The sequence below is a fragment of the Chiloscyllium plagiosum genome, unplaced genomic scaffold (genome assembly GCF_037043375.1).
Source record: "Chiloscyllium plagiosum isolate Xiang-an unplaced genomic scaffold, Cpla_swu_hap1 HiC_scaffold_23, whole genome shotgun sequence".
Taxonomy (NCBI): domain Eukaryota; kingdom Metazoa; phylum Chordata; class Chondrichthyes; order Orectolobiformes; family Hemiscylliidae; genus Chiloscyllium; species Chiloscyllium plagiosum.
In genome coordinates, this window is record NW_028270161.1 from 32383728 (window position 1) to 32400249 (window position 16522).

Below are 16522 nucleotides of genomic sequence, written 5' to 3' on the forward strand. Positions count from 1 at the left end.
ACTTCTAATGTTAAGTAAACTCGATGCCTTATCAACTTTGAATAGTGAGAATTGTTTGCTTATTACTCAGCAGGGACTTCCGCATGGACATTGTACTACAGGGAATTCCAAGATTGCAATTATGTATTAACTCATGTATCAGTCTGAAAATAGTAATGAGAAGCAATCCATCATCACCTTGATGAGTAAATATACCATCTAGCCTTACATTAGTTACATAGATCAGCACATTCCTAGATTCAAAACTCTCTCATAGAAATTAAAAATACGAGCTGGATTAGGCCATTCAGCCCTTTGAGCATACTTCACCATTCAATCTGATCACAGCTGATTACCCAATTCCGTACCCTGATTCCACTTTCTCCTCATACCCTTTTGATTCCTTTAGACCGAAGAAATATATTTAACTCTTCTTAAAAACATTCAATGCTTTGACCTCTACCATGTTCTATGGCAGAGAATTCCATGGACTCACCACTCTCTGGGTGAAGAAAGTTTTCCTCATCTCAGTCCTGAATTGTCTGCCCTGTATTCTTAGATTGTCAGTCCTGGATCTGTAATCCCCAGTCATAAGAAACAGCCTTCCTTTGTTTACCTTGTCTAATCCTGTGAGAATTTCTCTCCAAAGATTATACATTATTTTACATCACTGATAATCTGAAAAGAAAAGGAAATCAGCTCAACGATGATTCCCTCCACCGTTAATAGCTTTCTGAGGCTCTTGCATGGGGAACAGCCATCTGAATGTATATCAGAGTATGCAGCGCTCACAAGACATAACCCAGTACAAGTTAATCTTCAGAAAACATAGTGTGAACTTTAAGAAATCTCTAATGATGTGAGAAATGGATGAAGCAGAGCGTTATCACCATCCATTCCATTTAGAACCACAAAAATGTTGAATAACTGCCAACTCTTTAAGAGTGCTAGGGGAATGATTTTGACTAGTCTTGCTTCTTCTCTGGCTTTCATCAAGCCTCCCTTCATCCACAACTCAATGTTATCCATGCATCCAACATTTATCTTCCTCTTTTGTAAATTTTGTTTTTATCCTCAATTATGACCCCCAGTCTGAATTCTCCTACAGGAGGAAACATCATTTTTCCCACACCCACACTATCAAGGCACCTCACCATTTTATATGTTTATCTAAGACACTTCTAGCTCTTCTAAGTTCTACCAGATACAAGCTTAGACTGTCGAGCCTTTCCTCTTAAAGCTATCTGTCCATTCGTGGTACTTACATTGTTCCTTAAATAAGGAAATAGAACTCCAAACATGATTTTGCCAATGCTTTGCATAAGTGAAGCATGACCTCCTCCTTCTGTGTTCGACTCTTGAAATAAATGATGACCTTCTATTAGCTTTCCTAATTACTTGCTGTGCGTCCATACTAACCTTTTGTGATTCATTCACTAGGACACGCATATCCCTCAGCCTCTTGGAGTTCTGCAATCTCTCATCATTTGGATAATATCCTTTTCTTTTATTCTTCCTGCCAAAATGGACAAGTTCATAATTGCCCATATTATATTCAATTTCCCAGTTCATTGTCCACTGACCTAACCCATCTAGAACCCTTTTTTAGCCTCCTTGTCTCCTCTTCACAACTTACCTTCCAACTGATCATTGTATCAGCAGCAAATTTAACAACCATGACATATACACACAACAATATTTCCCTCCACACACATCAGAATGTGGGCATTGCTAGAGGTTGTGGACTATCCTCTGGAGCTGTGAGGTCTTCTACTTGAACTTGTGCCATAGGTGCTCCCACAAAGGTGTTAAGTGGGGGAACTGTATGCATTGTTGGAAGTCAGATACAATGTTTAACCAGGAGTAAATGGGACATTATGACAACCTAATTTGGGCCTAATGAAAAGAAAGGAAATTTGGATAGTGGATATGAACACTTAAATGTCTAACGGATTTGTGATTTATTCCTTCTAAAGGTGTGCAGCACCATTACTGCCGTGAGCCTCCATCATCCTTGCCCTCCAAAGTTTTGGAGGATCTCAAAATATTTGCAGTGTTGAAATGCAGAAAGGAGCGGCAATGTTCCATTCACCTCAAAGCTAAAGGGACATTGATTCTTAATGGTATTGATTTTTATATTTTTGTCAAACTTCTGAAAACAAATTTATAAGTCCTTCTTTGCAGTGAATGTGTGCACCCAACTATATAGATTCTGAAAACTGCACACATGTAGTTTTAGTTATAAACGTCTGGGCTGACACTTATATTGGTTTCTCCCATTCTTTATAGGATTAGCATTAGCAGCTGTTTTTAACTAGGTATACCCTTTTTCTTTGGGAATGATGCTGTTCATCAGAGGGAGAACCTCTGAAAATTTCAGTATACTTACAAAGCAACTTAATATACAAAGTAAATATTGAGAAAACATTCCTTGACTTGGTGGTGGAAAACATCTTGTTGATAAGAAAAGGCCACTCAAGTGATAAATGTTAGTATCTCATTTCTTCTGATGCATCTACAGGGATCCAAAAGTACTCAACTTAGAACATGTACACCTAGATGACCATCTAATATCTTGATCATTTGAAACCTTTCTTATATCTTTCATTAAATTGATCACACATTTGAAATTAAATGCAGCACACCACTTAAAATTTCCTTGGTTATATTGTTGTTTTCTTCCCACTAAATGAAGTACTGAGTGAGCTTCATGTTATAGTTATAGATCTGAAGGGAAGAAAGGCAACAGGTATTACTCAAAAAAAAACAACTCTGGTAGCTAACTTGAAACTATTCCTTCTGCTTGTTTGGAGTTGAAGGAGTAATCATTAAAGCAAAAAACATAAATGAGAGTAAATCAGACATTTCAAGCTAGTCAGTAAGATCATAGCTGATCATAACCTCAAATCATTTTTCCTGCCCAATCCTTTGATAATAGTAGGAGACTTGAGGATATGACTTTTGACAAGTATATTACTCATCAGCTGAGCGATTAATATTTACTTTGGTCCTCTTTTTCCTGTGAGAGAAAATGTGGCAATAAGAAATGTCAGTGCAAGTTATGAAGAAAATATGGATAAAGAAGCAGGAAATGGTTAGTTTGGGGGACTTTGGTGCATATTGAAAATGTTTACTGTGTACTGTGTGAGAACGTCTAGACTAGTTGTACATGAGCAGATTAACACTCCTATTGGAATGCAATAAATCTCCATACATATCCTAGCCAGAACCTGCCCATCTCCTTCCCAAATATCAAAGTTGTCTTTGCAATGATACTGTCTTCTTCTCCACATGTAGTTGCTGTGTTAATAACGAAGTGTGTTATATTTGCTTGATCTTGCATTTCAGAACATATCCGTGGTGTGGAAATGTGCTCTTTTTCAATGACGACGTTACGATACCAATGTGTTATTGTGAAATTCAATAAACGTGGATATAAGAAGTTTATAGAACATCCTGTAAGTTTGAATCTTGATGTTAAACCCTTAACAATTAAAAATCTGTAGTAAAACAATCTGTAATCTGTTCAGCTCTGCTATAAAGTCATAGATTCCATTGGTTGACAACAATTGTATGATTAGCTTTAAAGTTCTTTTAAAACTCTCAGCATTGTTGGAAGTATGAGCTAATAATACTGTAGTAAGGGGAATAAAATACCTGGGACTGAAAGGAATAATGTGTCAATCAGTGTGACTCCTGAACAAATGACATCAAAGAATTGAGGATAAGGATTGAGGAAGATCAATACAAAAATTGGATCAGATTGGAAATAAACATTATTTGACTGAAGTATTAGAAAAGTAAGTAAAACATTAAGTAGAGTAAACCTTTTCAGATTTTTAAAATCTCATAAAATTCGGTAACTTGAAGATTTCATACTTTTAATTATTTACTATTTGGACAAGAAAATATTTAGTAATTATTTTGGTAGTGTAATTTTTCGTAGTGATTTAATCAATAAATAATGTACAAATCTCACAATTTAATGAAAATTATGGGGAAGTTAAACGATAGAGACAATTTTGCCAATCTAACAACAGTATGGCAAATTGGCCAATAATTTGTGGTATTCATGATTCACAGAATGTCTGTCATCTGTTGACATCAGATGAAGCATAATAGCAGCGTGAGTCATTCTGATGCTATTGTCTTAGATTAACATACAGCTGGATCATTATGTTTAATAGTAAAAGGTAATTGTTAAAGTCTAAGACCTAGGGGCAGAGTGGATCAAACAAACCTTCAAGCTTGCTCTGCCATCCAATAAGATTATCCATTAACATAAGATTAGCAAATATCTACTTGATCCCAACTTTCCCCGCGGCACTGCAGTAGGAAAGTGGGGCTCAAGTAGATATTTGCTAATCTTATCAGAATGGAAAATCTTATTGGATGAATCTTTAGTGTCCAAAGATCTATTGAACTCAGTCAGGAATTTGCTCTACGTTGGTGCATTTGTAGGGTTAGATAGCTCAGTTTACTGGATGGCTGGCCATTGATGGAGAATGTGGGTTTGGTCTTTGTTCTGGCTCTGGTATTTTTCAGAAGTCTGTTTCTTCAATTTTCCCTTGTTTCTGGAGTTCTGTTCTTCAAGATAAATTATGTTCCTGTGTTTGCCTGTGTCTCTCTTTAATGAATACATGCCTAATGTTCTTTTGGATTATGGCTAATTACATTCTTAAATTACAGCCCTCTGGGATAGAGAGCACCAAAGGTTTACAATGCAAAAATTCTCCTTCTTTATGCCCTATAAAGCCAATCTCTTTTTATCCCGAGATTATAATCACACCAGAATTCTGGACACTCAAGCTAGGGGGGAAGCAACACTCAGAATTAACCCTTGTAAAACTCTCTCAGGATATTGTATATTTCAATGAGGTGGCTTCTCATTCTACTTAACTCAAAAGAATATAGACTGATTCTGCTCAATATGATGGACCTTCATTGCATCCCCTTAGAGACAATCATATTCTTCTCCAGAAATGAGAACAATATGGTATAAATCAATTGTTGCTGTTTTGAAGATTAGTTCAATTTAAAATTCTCAAAATAAAAAGCTGACTTCTGCGAAATTGATGTCAAAATCTATCTATCTAGTGCTTATTTTTTTGAAAAGAAACCTGCCACTCATCCAATTTGGCTGATAGGTGACTGAAATCTGATTTGAGTGAAACGTATTGACACTCAAATGTATCTAATAACAAGAAAGTGCATAATACACAATCGCTGGGGGATGGTAGTTTCTCCTATGATGAGATGCTGTCTATATTCTTTGGAGTTGGGAAGAATGATTGGTCTTTCATTGAAATATGAAAGGACTTAACAGGATAGATACTGACTTATTATTTCCTGTGGACGGGAATCTAAAACCAGTGGGCACGATTTTAGGGTAAGGAGCCAACCACTTGGCTGGAAAAATTTCTCCAGTTGAAAGAACATGTATCTCTGGACTTCTCTACTCCCAGTGGTTTGTGAGTATGCCATCAGTTAAGGCTGAGCTAGAGAGATGTTTGGATTTAGATTAGATTTTCCTGCTCCTTGGATGCTGCCTGACCTGCTGTGCTTTTACAGCACCAATCTAATCTAGACTCTGGTTTCCAGCATCTGCAGTCCTCACTTTTGCCTAGATGTTTGAGTTTTTCAGGGGTCCCAGGCATACGGGCAGTAAAGTGAAGTTGAAGCTGAAGATTTGCCATGATTGTATTGAATGCCAGAGCAGGCTCAATTGGCCGTTTGATCGACTTCTGCATCTATGTCTTATGCTTATCTGACAAGGCCTAAAGAAATAGGTGTGGACTGTGGCTGTCTTCTCAGGAACAATAAGTACACCATGTGCTGTTAAACAATAATTTTTTTTGAAAAATCACTATATAATAGGTGAGACTGGGTCTAATATGGTCTGATAACTGAGACAACAAAGTAAAATTTGCATATAATTGAGGTTTGAATAAATTAAAATCTGAATCAGTTTGGAAATCTCTGACTACATTCTATTCATATACACAGTCAGATTCCTAAGCATAGTTAACTTAATTTGTTTGTATTTTTTATTTCTTCAATGAAGCAAAGGCTCCTGTTAGCCTGGTTTAGGATAGGATCTGATACCAAATACTATCTGAGATCTCAACCAAAACTATAAGTTTTGTTTGTTCATTTGTGGGACATGGGCATTGCTGGCTGGCCAATATTATTGCCAGAGGTTTCATAGTTAAGGAAGCTATCCTTTGCCATTTTGATTTGATTTTGATCCTTAGTTAGGCTTGAAACATTAATGTTCAAATATATGTTTCAGTCTGATATTTAGGAGCCAGGTGCAAAGTGTTTCACTTCCTGTTACCTTTACGGAGTATTTTTAAAGAGATGTCATAAGCGAATGATTAGTATAAGTTTCAGTATTAGGTTACTGTAAAACTGAGGACATTGTTATACACTGTACAACAGTTGCTTAACATTTCTTAGATGGGCTTTTCTCAAATTATGAAGAAAGTTTAGCTTTGTTGATCTCTATACAATTTTCAGAGTCATGCCAAAAATTTCATTGAGGAAATTCCTGATCTTTCATTGTTTAAGATAGTTGGTTGAACTTCCTGCTTCTGTTATTTTAAGACATTTTAATCTGCTTATTATAAAAGGATTAACATTCTCCTTAAAATAATCCTAGCTGCGATTTACCGATGGAGACTTAAATGCCCCCATCCAAAGATTAATCATTTGAAAATTTCCCTATTCGTATCCACTCTTTGATCAGTATTTATTAGCTGAATATCACTATTTATTAGCAGCCTCCAGCAATTTTTGATGAAGCAAATACACTCTGTGAATAGTAGGCACTTTGTCTAGAGGGAGATGCAAGTTGACACTAGTGAACCATGGTGATTTTTAAAAAAAGGGGGAAAAAAATTGCAAATACTAAAAATCAGGCAAAAAATAATGGAACATATTGGAAATATTTGGTCGTTCTCAGCAGAAAGGTAAAAAAAAACAACAGTTTGCTCTGAGGACTACAATCTCAGTTTCTTTAATCTCTCTCCACAGAACTGAAACCCTTATCACTTCAGTCACTCAATGCAAATTTGCCAATCTCCAAGAAATAGGAGCATGAGTAGGTTCAACAGCCCCTTAGCCTGCTTTGCCATTCATTAAGATCACAGTTGATCTGATTATGACCTCCATTGCACATTCCCACCTATCTCTGATTAAACTTTGATCTTGATCTTTTTGTGATGTGTCACTGTGCTGTCTGTAATTAGACATTCAAGTCTTTGTTTTTGTTCTTTGTTTATAAAGTTGTGTATATTTTTTTTAAAATCTTACTGCCCGGCTAATTTCCAAGACAAGTAAATAATAGAGTTCCTGTTTCAGATATGGCTGCACAAATGTTAAGTGTACATTAATCAAATGTTACTCCTTTAACATGGGTGGTGTATCTTTTAAATTTGTAACCAAACACTCTTGTTACCACTGCTATTCTCTTATGACAGGTACAAATTGAATATGATTGTTTCAGTGCTGAAATGGAAGAATATACTCAAGTGACACTTAAGACAATTCCTTACTATTGTGATGCCTTAATAAAACAGGAATACCAAGTAGGAGGTAAAAGATATCATCATGACATCTGTGTGGTGTTTAAGTTGCTGTTTTTTGACAACATTATCTTGTGGTGTAAGATCATGAATATGTGACCAAAAATCATAAACTTTGTGTATGATTTAAAACCATTGCCACTTTCCACTGAAACTTCCCTTTTTGTATTGTGGAAACCTTGTATAAAATTTGGCTGAGGTAAGCATTTCTGTCTAACAAAAAAAACTAAAATTACTGCCATGTTAAGGATACAGCAAATTCTCAGCATTATCAGTTTAATAAGAGTGTGAAAATACTATTATCACACACATCCTTATAAATTTAATGGTAAGGTCCTGGGGAGTGTTGCTGAGCAAAGAGATCTTGGAGTGCAGGTTCGTAGTTCCTTGAAAGTGGAGTCGCAGGTAGATAGGGTAGTGAAGAAGGCATTTGATATGCTTTCCTTTATTGGTCAGAGCATTGATTACAGGAGTTGGGGGCTCATATTGTGGCTGTACCGGACATTGGTTAGGCCACTGTTGGAATATTGTGTGCAATTCTGGTCTCCTTCCTATCAGGACGATGTTGTGAAACCTGAAAGAGTTCAGAAAAGATTTACAAGGATGTTGCCAGGGTTGGCAGGTTTGAGCTATAGGGAGAGGTTGAATAGACTGGGGCTGTTTTCCCTGGAGCATTGGAGGTTGAAGGGTGACTTTATAAAGGTTTATAAAATCATGAGGGGCATGGAAAGGATAAATAGACAAGGTTTTTCCCTGGGTTGGGGGAATCCAAAAGTAGAGGGCATAAGTTTAGGGTGACAGGGGTAAAATTTAAAAGGGATCTAAGAGGCAACTTTTTCACGCAGAGGGTGGTGCGTGTGTGGAATCAGCTACTAGAGGAAGTGATGGAGGCTGGTACAATTACAATATTTAAGAGACATCTGGATAGGTATATGAATAGGAAGGGTTTAGAGGAATAAGGGCCAAGTGCTGGCAAATGGGACTGGATTAGGTTAGGATATCTGGTTGGCATGGACGAGTTGGACCAAAGGTTCTGTTTCCGTGCTGTACATCTCTGACTGTATGACATCATAATTGGTGCATATTAGACCTCCATGACTAGGAACTGGCTTTATCTGTCAGGTGATGATGGTGGGAGAATTAACATTCTATGATTATCTGACAGTTCTTGCAGAAGTAGTTTGATATTATTTAGGTTTTAACTTTTTTTTTCTATTTTAGATTGCACTGATAAAGATATTGGAAAAAGTATCTCAACCTGTATAGGTAAAGTAAAATAGTAATAAATTATACAAATTGAGTAATAACTATTTTAAACTCTGATATTCCATCATTTTCTTCTTTATTTTATTCCTGAAATTTCCGTGGGTCATGCCTCGAGCTACAGGGAGGTGATGAACCTATTCCCTAGTTTCTGTAATGATACATTAGTGTCTGTATTTTGCAATGGGAATTGGGTCCCAACATTAGATCAAATAGGGGTCTTGAGCCCCCACTGGCCAGTAGTGAGGCTGGCTCAGCAATCTTCCAGGAAGTTGCCTCTTAATTGTCTGTCTGTAATTTCCTTATCCAACCTCCAGTCCTCTATCACTGGCTGGGATAATTCAGCCTGCAAAGTTGCTGACGAGTCCATTGTTTCTCCTTGCACCACCTTGTGAAGAAAGGTCTATTTTTTTTTCACTTATTGTTAATGTGGATGATGCCAGCATTTGTGACCCATCCTATTTGCCCTTAAGAAAATGGTGAGATGACTTTTTTTTGAATGGCTCTGATGAACTACCAGATCTAATCATGTTACTGTGGGTCTGCAGTCACACGTTGGCCTGGCTGAGTAAACATGATCTACTTCCTTCCATGAGGACATTGATTATAACAAGTGGATTGCTTTACAATTGGAAAGTTTAATGGTCACCATTACAGAGCCTATTTTTGTTTTCTTCCACACTGATTTATTTAATTCAGTGAAAATTCCTTCACTACCATTTGTGGGTTTTGAAACTTGTATATCTGGATCATTAGGCCTCTCTATTTCTAGTACTGTAGCAAAACCAATATTCTACCTTACCCTTATCTTTTCTTTTATATATTATCATATTGTGATGGGTTGGCTTTGAGCAAGGATTTGTACTGGGGTTTTATAGTTATGTAGAGTAAATCATAAAATATACAGGGAATACCTTTTAATATGCACTGTCATTGTAGTCTATATTTTAATAAAATACAATATAATTTTTAAGAGCTTAAGGCTGGTCTACAACGTGTATAATTTATAATGACCAAATTTGATCATGTGCACATTTTAAAAAATGTCATCTTTTAAAGAAAGAAAATTACTAAAGAGTTATTGGCATGCATAAATTACTTGTTGATAATACACTAGATTTCAGAATTTGAATACTGAATAAATTAATTATTTTCTTATTATATTTCAGCTGGCAAATTAGACTATGTTATTGACAAAAAACAGAAGTCATTGTCTGTTCAAGTTTCTGAAATCGTAGAAGATCTTCCCTACCATGTGCGCTTATGCCACAAATGGTTTATTTGTGATGATTTGGGAATCAGTAAATTGGTAAATAATCACCGTTTCATTTAGACATTAAATTCCATCTCCTTTGAAAAATGTAGACTCCATACTTTGTGTTGTCTTCGCTTTTGGTTGAAATATGATGGAGGGGAATCCCAATCCACACTAGGCTATGTATCATGTGACATATTACAAGAGTGGGGTCATTTCAAAACTACGCTGTGGCCCATTGATGAAACTTTATAAGCTGGAACAATGCCACGTGGAACCCTCTTGCCACCAAGAATGTATTGTTTGGCTTTTAATGTAGCTACACTGTGATGAGACAAAAGAATTGAGCCATTTCAAGAAAATTACCTTAGTCAACAAAACAAATTTATAATGATCATCCATAAGGTCCAGTGAAGCCTTTGAGGGTGTAAAGGATGGAAGTCTTTTTGGGAAGGCCTGGTGCTTGTTCAATCTGCAGCTCCAATAAACCCCCTTTAATATAAACTGAGGAGACTGGTGATCTGCCCGCTGAAATCCAGGTCAATGATCAATTTTCTCCCAGAGAAAAGAGAGCAGAATCTCTGTACAAATGGGTTTCACACCTGATTTCCTCCTTATCCCCAACTCTGTCTCCTTCAGATTCGGGCATTTTGGAGCTGTGCATTTAGTTCTTTACTCTTTTTATATAATTGGATGTTTATTGTTATAGTGTCATTTATGAAACTATTTTTTTAAATATAGATTAAAGTCCAAGACTCCAAAGAAGTCACCTTGCCATACTCCCGGATATTGCCCTGTTTGTGTATTGAGGTAATGAGTGAGTGTATTTGCATCATTATTCTTTGAATGTGAAAGGTGAAACATTCAACTTATCGGTCTTAATGAATTCCTGAATACTGAGACAATAAAATATTTAAAGAGGAGCTAAATGCAAATGATATTGGAACTTGGAAAAACATAAGTACTTTTATTTAATTGTTTTTACTTCAGTCTTGCAATGGATAATTTGTACTTCTGCTTAAAACCATCAATATTTTTATAAAATGTGTAAGTGTTATCTTCAGATTATTTTCTAAGGTTCTCGCTTTTCTGCAGCAAAAACCTAGTTTTTCACATGAAGAGAAAACATGACATCTTTTACTTTTTTAAAAACTCTGCTTTGTCGTTGTATTTCCAGGGCTGGTCAGCACTGCCTGATGCTAGAAGGGTACAACTTTGTCCGTTTAAAAACTGTAAGTCACCAAACTTAACTTTTTACAAGAAAATCTTGCATGCATTCTCAGTGACTGAGTAAAGACATCTGGAGTGAAATTGAATGTAGGCAGGGATATAAACCAAATGGAATGGCTTTTGCTTCAGTGAATGGCACAGAACATCAGGCATTGATTGTAACAGGAAACCAATGCAAAACAGGGACCTTTATTTCGCCCTGCCTATATCCAGTTTCACCACCAATCCACTTGTACGCATAGCTATTGTTTTATTGTGGGTTGATTGTGATTAAAAGCGTTATTGGTTTAATTGAGAAATCAACGGCTTCTATCCTTCTCTCCCCTCAGTTTTCTGATGGGTGTGGAATGGGCAATGTTAGACATGAGCTTGAACATGGCCTTTGTACCCACCCCCATACCCAATGGTCAGGCTTTTTAGCATAAACTAAACAAGCATACTGTCCAAATGTGTGTGGGAACATGGAAGTCAGAGTTAAGGGCATTGATTGCACTGCAAGAATGTTCCCTTTTTTGTCTAGGAATGTCTTTGATAATTCCGATTCATAGACCCACCTTCAAATGTGACCCCTCAATCCCTTCCCTATTGGGGTGCTGGGGGTGTCTCACTCACTTGTTTAGCAGGTGGCAAGATACCTGAGCTATCTCTAAAGAGCAAACCCTGCTGCAACTTCCTGTAGTCAGATTATTTGGAGGACTTCTCAAAATCAAGTCCCACCAGTGAAAACTGCTGGCCCATCAGAGCTCCGCAGTTCTTGTACGTTGCACGGTCACCAAAAAGACTGTGGATGCTCCTAAAGAACCCAAAACTCAAGAACAGTACTATCAGGTAAGGGTGTTTTTATTGGATGGGTGCATAGTCTCTGGATTCTTTTTAATTCATTCATGAGTTTAGGGTGTCTCTTAGTGGGTCAATATTTATTGCCCATCCCTTGTTGCCCTTGAAGGTGGAGCTGAGCTGACTTCTTGAAACATTGCCTTCTTGCAAAGGGAGGGGTGTCTGAGACAAGGTCATGAGGGTGGCTCTCAGTGACCCTCCATTTCCAACCACACCCTCTACCTTTGGTCCAGTCCCTCAGTATTATAAAATATGTTTGATCCAGTTAGAACTCTTCGCCCACACCAAGTCTAGTTTAATAGTCGTGTATGTCTACTGTTATGTCCATCTTTTTGGGGCAAGAATAATTATCGCAGCCCAGCTGGGAAAAGGACTTGACTTGGTCCTTAAGTGGTCATTATTGACACATGAAACCTCACATAGCAATAGAGAGAGTGCCTAGACCTTCCCACCCAGAACCTGTTAAGGCGGGACGGCAATAGGGTTCCAGGACCTCGCACATGTCTCCAGTCCCACTGGCTTCAGGCCAGGAGCTTCTGCCCTTAATTATTTTTTAGTCTAATTATACATTTAGTTCAATAGCCTCTCCTGGTTGATTATGCCATAACTCTGTTACACACCCAGTCAGAACCACTTGCTCAATTTCTCATGACTTTGAATACTGTATCTTGGGGATTTTATTTGGGGAAAAAAAACCATTTGGCACAACAGAAATTGATAGCAAATTATTTAAAGTTCTAGAATTATAATATTATTAGATTTTGGCACAACAGAGGAAGGTAATTCAACTTTGCTGTTATTACTGTAACGCATATAAACTTGAGAGGATTACAAAGTTTGTGAGAAGATTTGTAGCTCGGGTGCTCGTTGCTGTGGTTCTGTTCGCCGAGCTGGAAGTTTTTGTTGCAAACGTTTCGTCCCCTGTCTAGGTGACATCCTCAGTGCTTAGGAGCCTCCTGTGAAGCACTTCTGTGGTGTTTCCTCCGGCATTTATAGTGGCCTGTCCCTGCCGCTTCCGGTTGTCAGTTCCAGCTGTCCGCTGTAGTGGCCGGTATATTGGGTCCAGGTCGATGTGTTTGTTGATGGAGTTTGTGGATGAGTGCCATGCTTCTTGGAATTCCCTGGCTGTTCTTTGTTTGGCTTGCACTATAATGGTAGTGTTGTCCCAGTCAAATTCATGTTGCTTGTCGTCTGCGTGTGTAGCTACTAGGGATAGCTGGTCGTGTCGTTTCGTGGCTAGTTGATGTTCGTGGATGCGGATCGTTAGCTGTCTTCCTGTTTGTCCTATATAGTGTTTTGTGCAGTCCTTGTATGGGATTTTGTACACTACATTAGTTTTGCTCAGCTAGAGGTCTGTCAGGATATGTGGGGGCAGGGATCTTGTCTTTCTATATTTCAGCATACTCTGGGTGACCCATTGCCAGAGATCTGGAATTTAACTATCTTGAGAAAGCTGAATCCAAAACATTTGCTGCTTTTCTTTGTTGTTGTTTCTGCACACCTGTTCAGAGATGTTACCATACACCTCTGGAGCAAGTGGGACTTGAACCTAGGTCTCCGGGTTCAGGGGTAGGAACATTATCACTCCAACAATAAGGCCCCTGGGTCAGCATTCAACTGACCTGAACCAGGAGTTGGTTAACGGTACACAGTTGCTGGTAAGCTCACTTTAACAAAAAAAAGAGTATCAACAAGCACATACAATTACATCATATTGTTTCACAGGATGTGAGGTAACTAGACTGGTCTGCATTTTTTGACCATCCCTAATTGCCCTTTAGAAGGATATAGCGAGCTTCCTGAATTGCTGGCGTCTATGTGATGCAGTTTGTTGCATTATGTCTCAGTCATTATGTCAGGATACCTTGAAGAGACACTGGTCATAACATCACTATGCATCAGAGCATGTGACCTGAGGGTTTAAAGGTCTCCTATTCCATTTTACCCTGTTCACTTGAAGCATGACACCCCAATTAGAAGTATGCTGCTCTGTTTTAATTTAGACGCTTGTGTGCCTGTGAATATAATACTTGTATATAATAATTATCTTGAATAAATGTCTGCTGATTTATCTTGAATAAATGTCTGGTATCCATGCCCAGTTTCTTATTTTATGAGAGATAAAACAAACATTACTACAACAGGTAAAATACCCTTTCGGAGATAAACTTGCATCTCTGAAGGAAGGTAGTTCCAGCAACAGTGAAGATATCATGATATAGTTCTAGGTCTAGCTGTGTGGCTTGGAGGAGAACATGATGTTCCTGTGCATTTGCTGCATTTGTCCTTCGAGGTGGTAGAGGCTGCAAGTTAGAAATTACTGTTGAAGGATTCTTGGTGTGTTGCTGAGGGGTATCCTGTAGATGGGACATACTGTTGCTACTGTGTGTTCGGAGAAAATGTAGAAGGTTGTGGATGGGATGCCAATAGAACTTCTTGAATGTTGTTGGAGCTGCATCTCGCCAGTGAAAAACAGAGTATTCCATCAGACTGCTGACTTTTTATTTGTTGACAGAGGGTAGGCTTTGGGGAGTCATGAGTTGAGGCATGTCCAGCAGAATCTACTTAATTGTTTTTTAGAATTTTCAGAAGTGATTTTCAGTGAATTTAAATTGGGTCATTGAAGAACTGAGCATGCATTAGAAACCTTTTGCAGATAAATATATGTTCAATGGCATAAACAATTGATATATTAATACCAATTATAACTTTGCACTTGTAAATATTCTTTAACCCAGTTTCTGATATCTGATTTCAGATACAGCTGAGCTTTGGAATGGTATAACTTATGATCATGTATCACAGGAATTGGCCTGGGAACAGGTCTGTCCTATGGAAGTCAGTGTAAACCTCTGCTGGATGACTAGAAGCAGTGACCATTGCATTGATCTACAAAATTCCTTCCACAAAAGACAACATAAAGTAAGTACATATGTTATGAACTTGAATGCAAAACAACCATTGGCACAGCCAAATCCTGCATAATATTTTTCTAGAGGTTAAAAGACTGCGGGAATGTGGTGGATAGCTTTATGGAGTTGACAAGATCATTTGGAAAAAGAACAATAATGTACTGATGGCTGAGTCTGTTCCAGAAGGCATACTTTTGAGAATAACAACCAAATTGAGGGAAAACCATTAGTTCTTTCCAAAAGGACGTAGATGACTTTTTAAAAATTATAATTAAATTTGGGAAAAGGGAAACGGAATTTGATTCATCACCTGAATATTTCAAAGGGCGGCACGGTGGCACAGTGGTTAGCACTGCTGCCTCACAGCGCCAGAGACCTGGGTTCAATTCCCGCCTCAGGCGACTGTCTGTGTGGAGTTTGCACGTTCTCCCCGTGTCTGTGTGGGTTTCCTCCGGGTGCTCCAGTTTCCTCCCACAGTCCAAAGATGTGCAGGTCAGGTGAATTGGCCATGCTAAATTGCTCGTAGTGTTAGGTAAGGGGTAAATGTAGGGGTATGGGTGGGTTGCGCTTCAACGGGGCAGTATGGACTTGTTGGGCCGCAGGGCCTGTTTCCACACTGTAAGTAATCTTAAAAAAAAAGCAAAGCAGCAATTTGCACAACTAAAATCGAAGAAAATATTTTATATATATATATATATATATATATAATATTGAGCCTGTGTTTCCTCTTCTGACTAGCAACCACAAATTTGACCTTTCAACGCAAGTGCTTTCTAATTTGAACCATTTCCAAGTTTTCAATTTGATTAGCTCAAGTTGTAGCTATTTTAGGGGATGTTTTGCACTTTAGAAATCAGGATAATAGTATGATAGCATAGTATGACATTTATTTTTCAGCTAACAAGATTTCTTTAATGTCAATTATTTCCATTTTCTGATGCATGACTTTGTTCTATAAAACTTTCATGCTGGTCCCAACAGAAACCTTGCCAATTATGATTCGAATACAATAAAGCATATGTATATTTTTGTGGGGCTTAGCAGCAGATGAACTAGTCCAGTCATGACTGAGGGTATTAGACTAATTGTGGAGAGCTAGAGATTTTGGCAAATTAAACCTTGCAGCAGACTGACGAAGCACAGATTACAACAGGGCATTTTCAAAATTATGTAAGGATGATCCATTAAAATTGGACCAAAGCTCAAATTTTGAAGTACTAAGGCAGATTATTGCCAATAATCAATTATAAAATTCAACCTCATAAACAAATGTTCAACTGCAGTTTTTTTAAAAGAAAACGACAAATGTGATTTGAACAAATGTGATTTGAACAAATCGAAGGTCTCCCTGAATGAATTAAATATGGTAATCTGCATGGCTTTTGTCATCAAAATTATTTTAAGGTAGGCACTTTAATGAATATAGTTTTGATTTTTAAAAGAATCTCAGTCAGTTCTTG

At 37.7% G+C, this 16522-nt stretch overlaps 1 protein-coding gene across 1 annotated transcript in view; it reads left to right on the forward strand.

Annotated features, from left to right (window-relative positions):
• Positions 1-16522, forward strand: part of LOC122561702 (interleukin-17 receptor E-like protein) — a 39457-nt gene that overhangs the window by 5330 nt on the left and 17605 nt on the right. Inside the window, exons 3-10 of the mRNA XM_043713729.2 lie at positions 1956-2102; positions 3328-3437; positions 7461-7575; positions 8787-8831; positions 9998-10137; positions 10825-10893; positions 11261-11315; positions 14909-15072. Coding sequence (XP_043569664.2) covers positions 1956-2102; positions 3328-3437; positions 7461-7575; positions 8787-8831; positions 9998-10137; positions 10825-10893; positions 11261-11315; positions 14909-15072 — 845 coding nt within the window. The remainder of the gene's footprint in view (positions 1-1955; positions 2103-3327; positions 3438-7460; positions 7576-8786; positions 8832-9997; positions 10138-10824; positions 10894-11260; positions 11316-14908; positions 15073-16522) is intronic.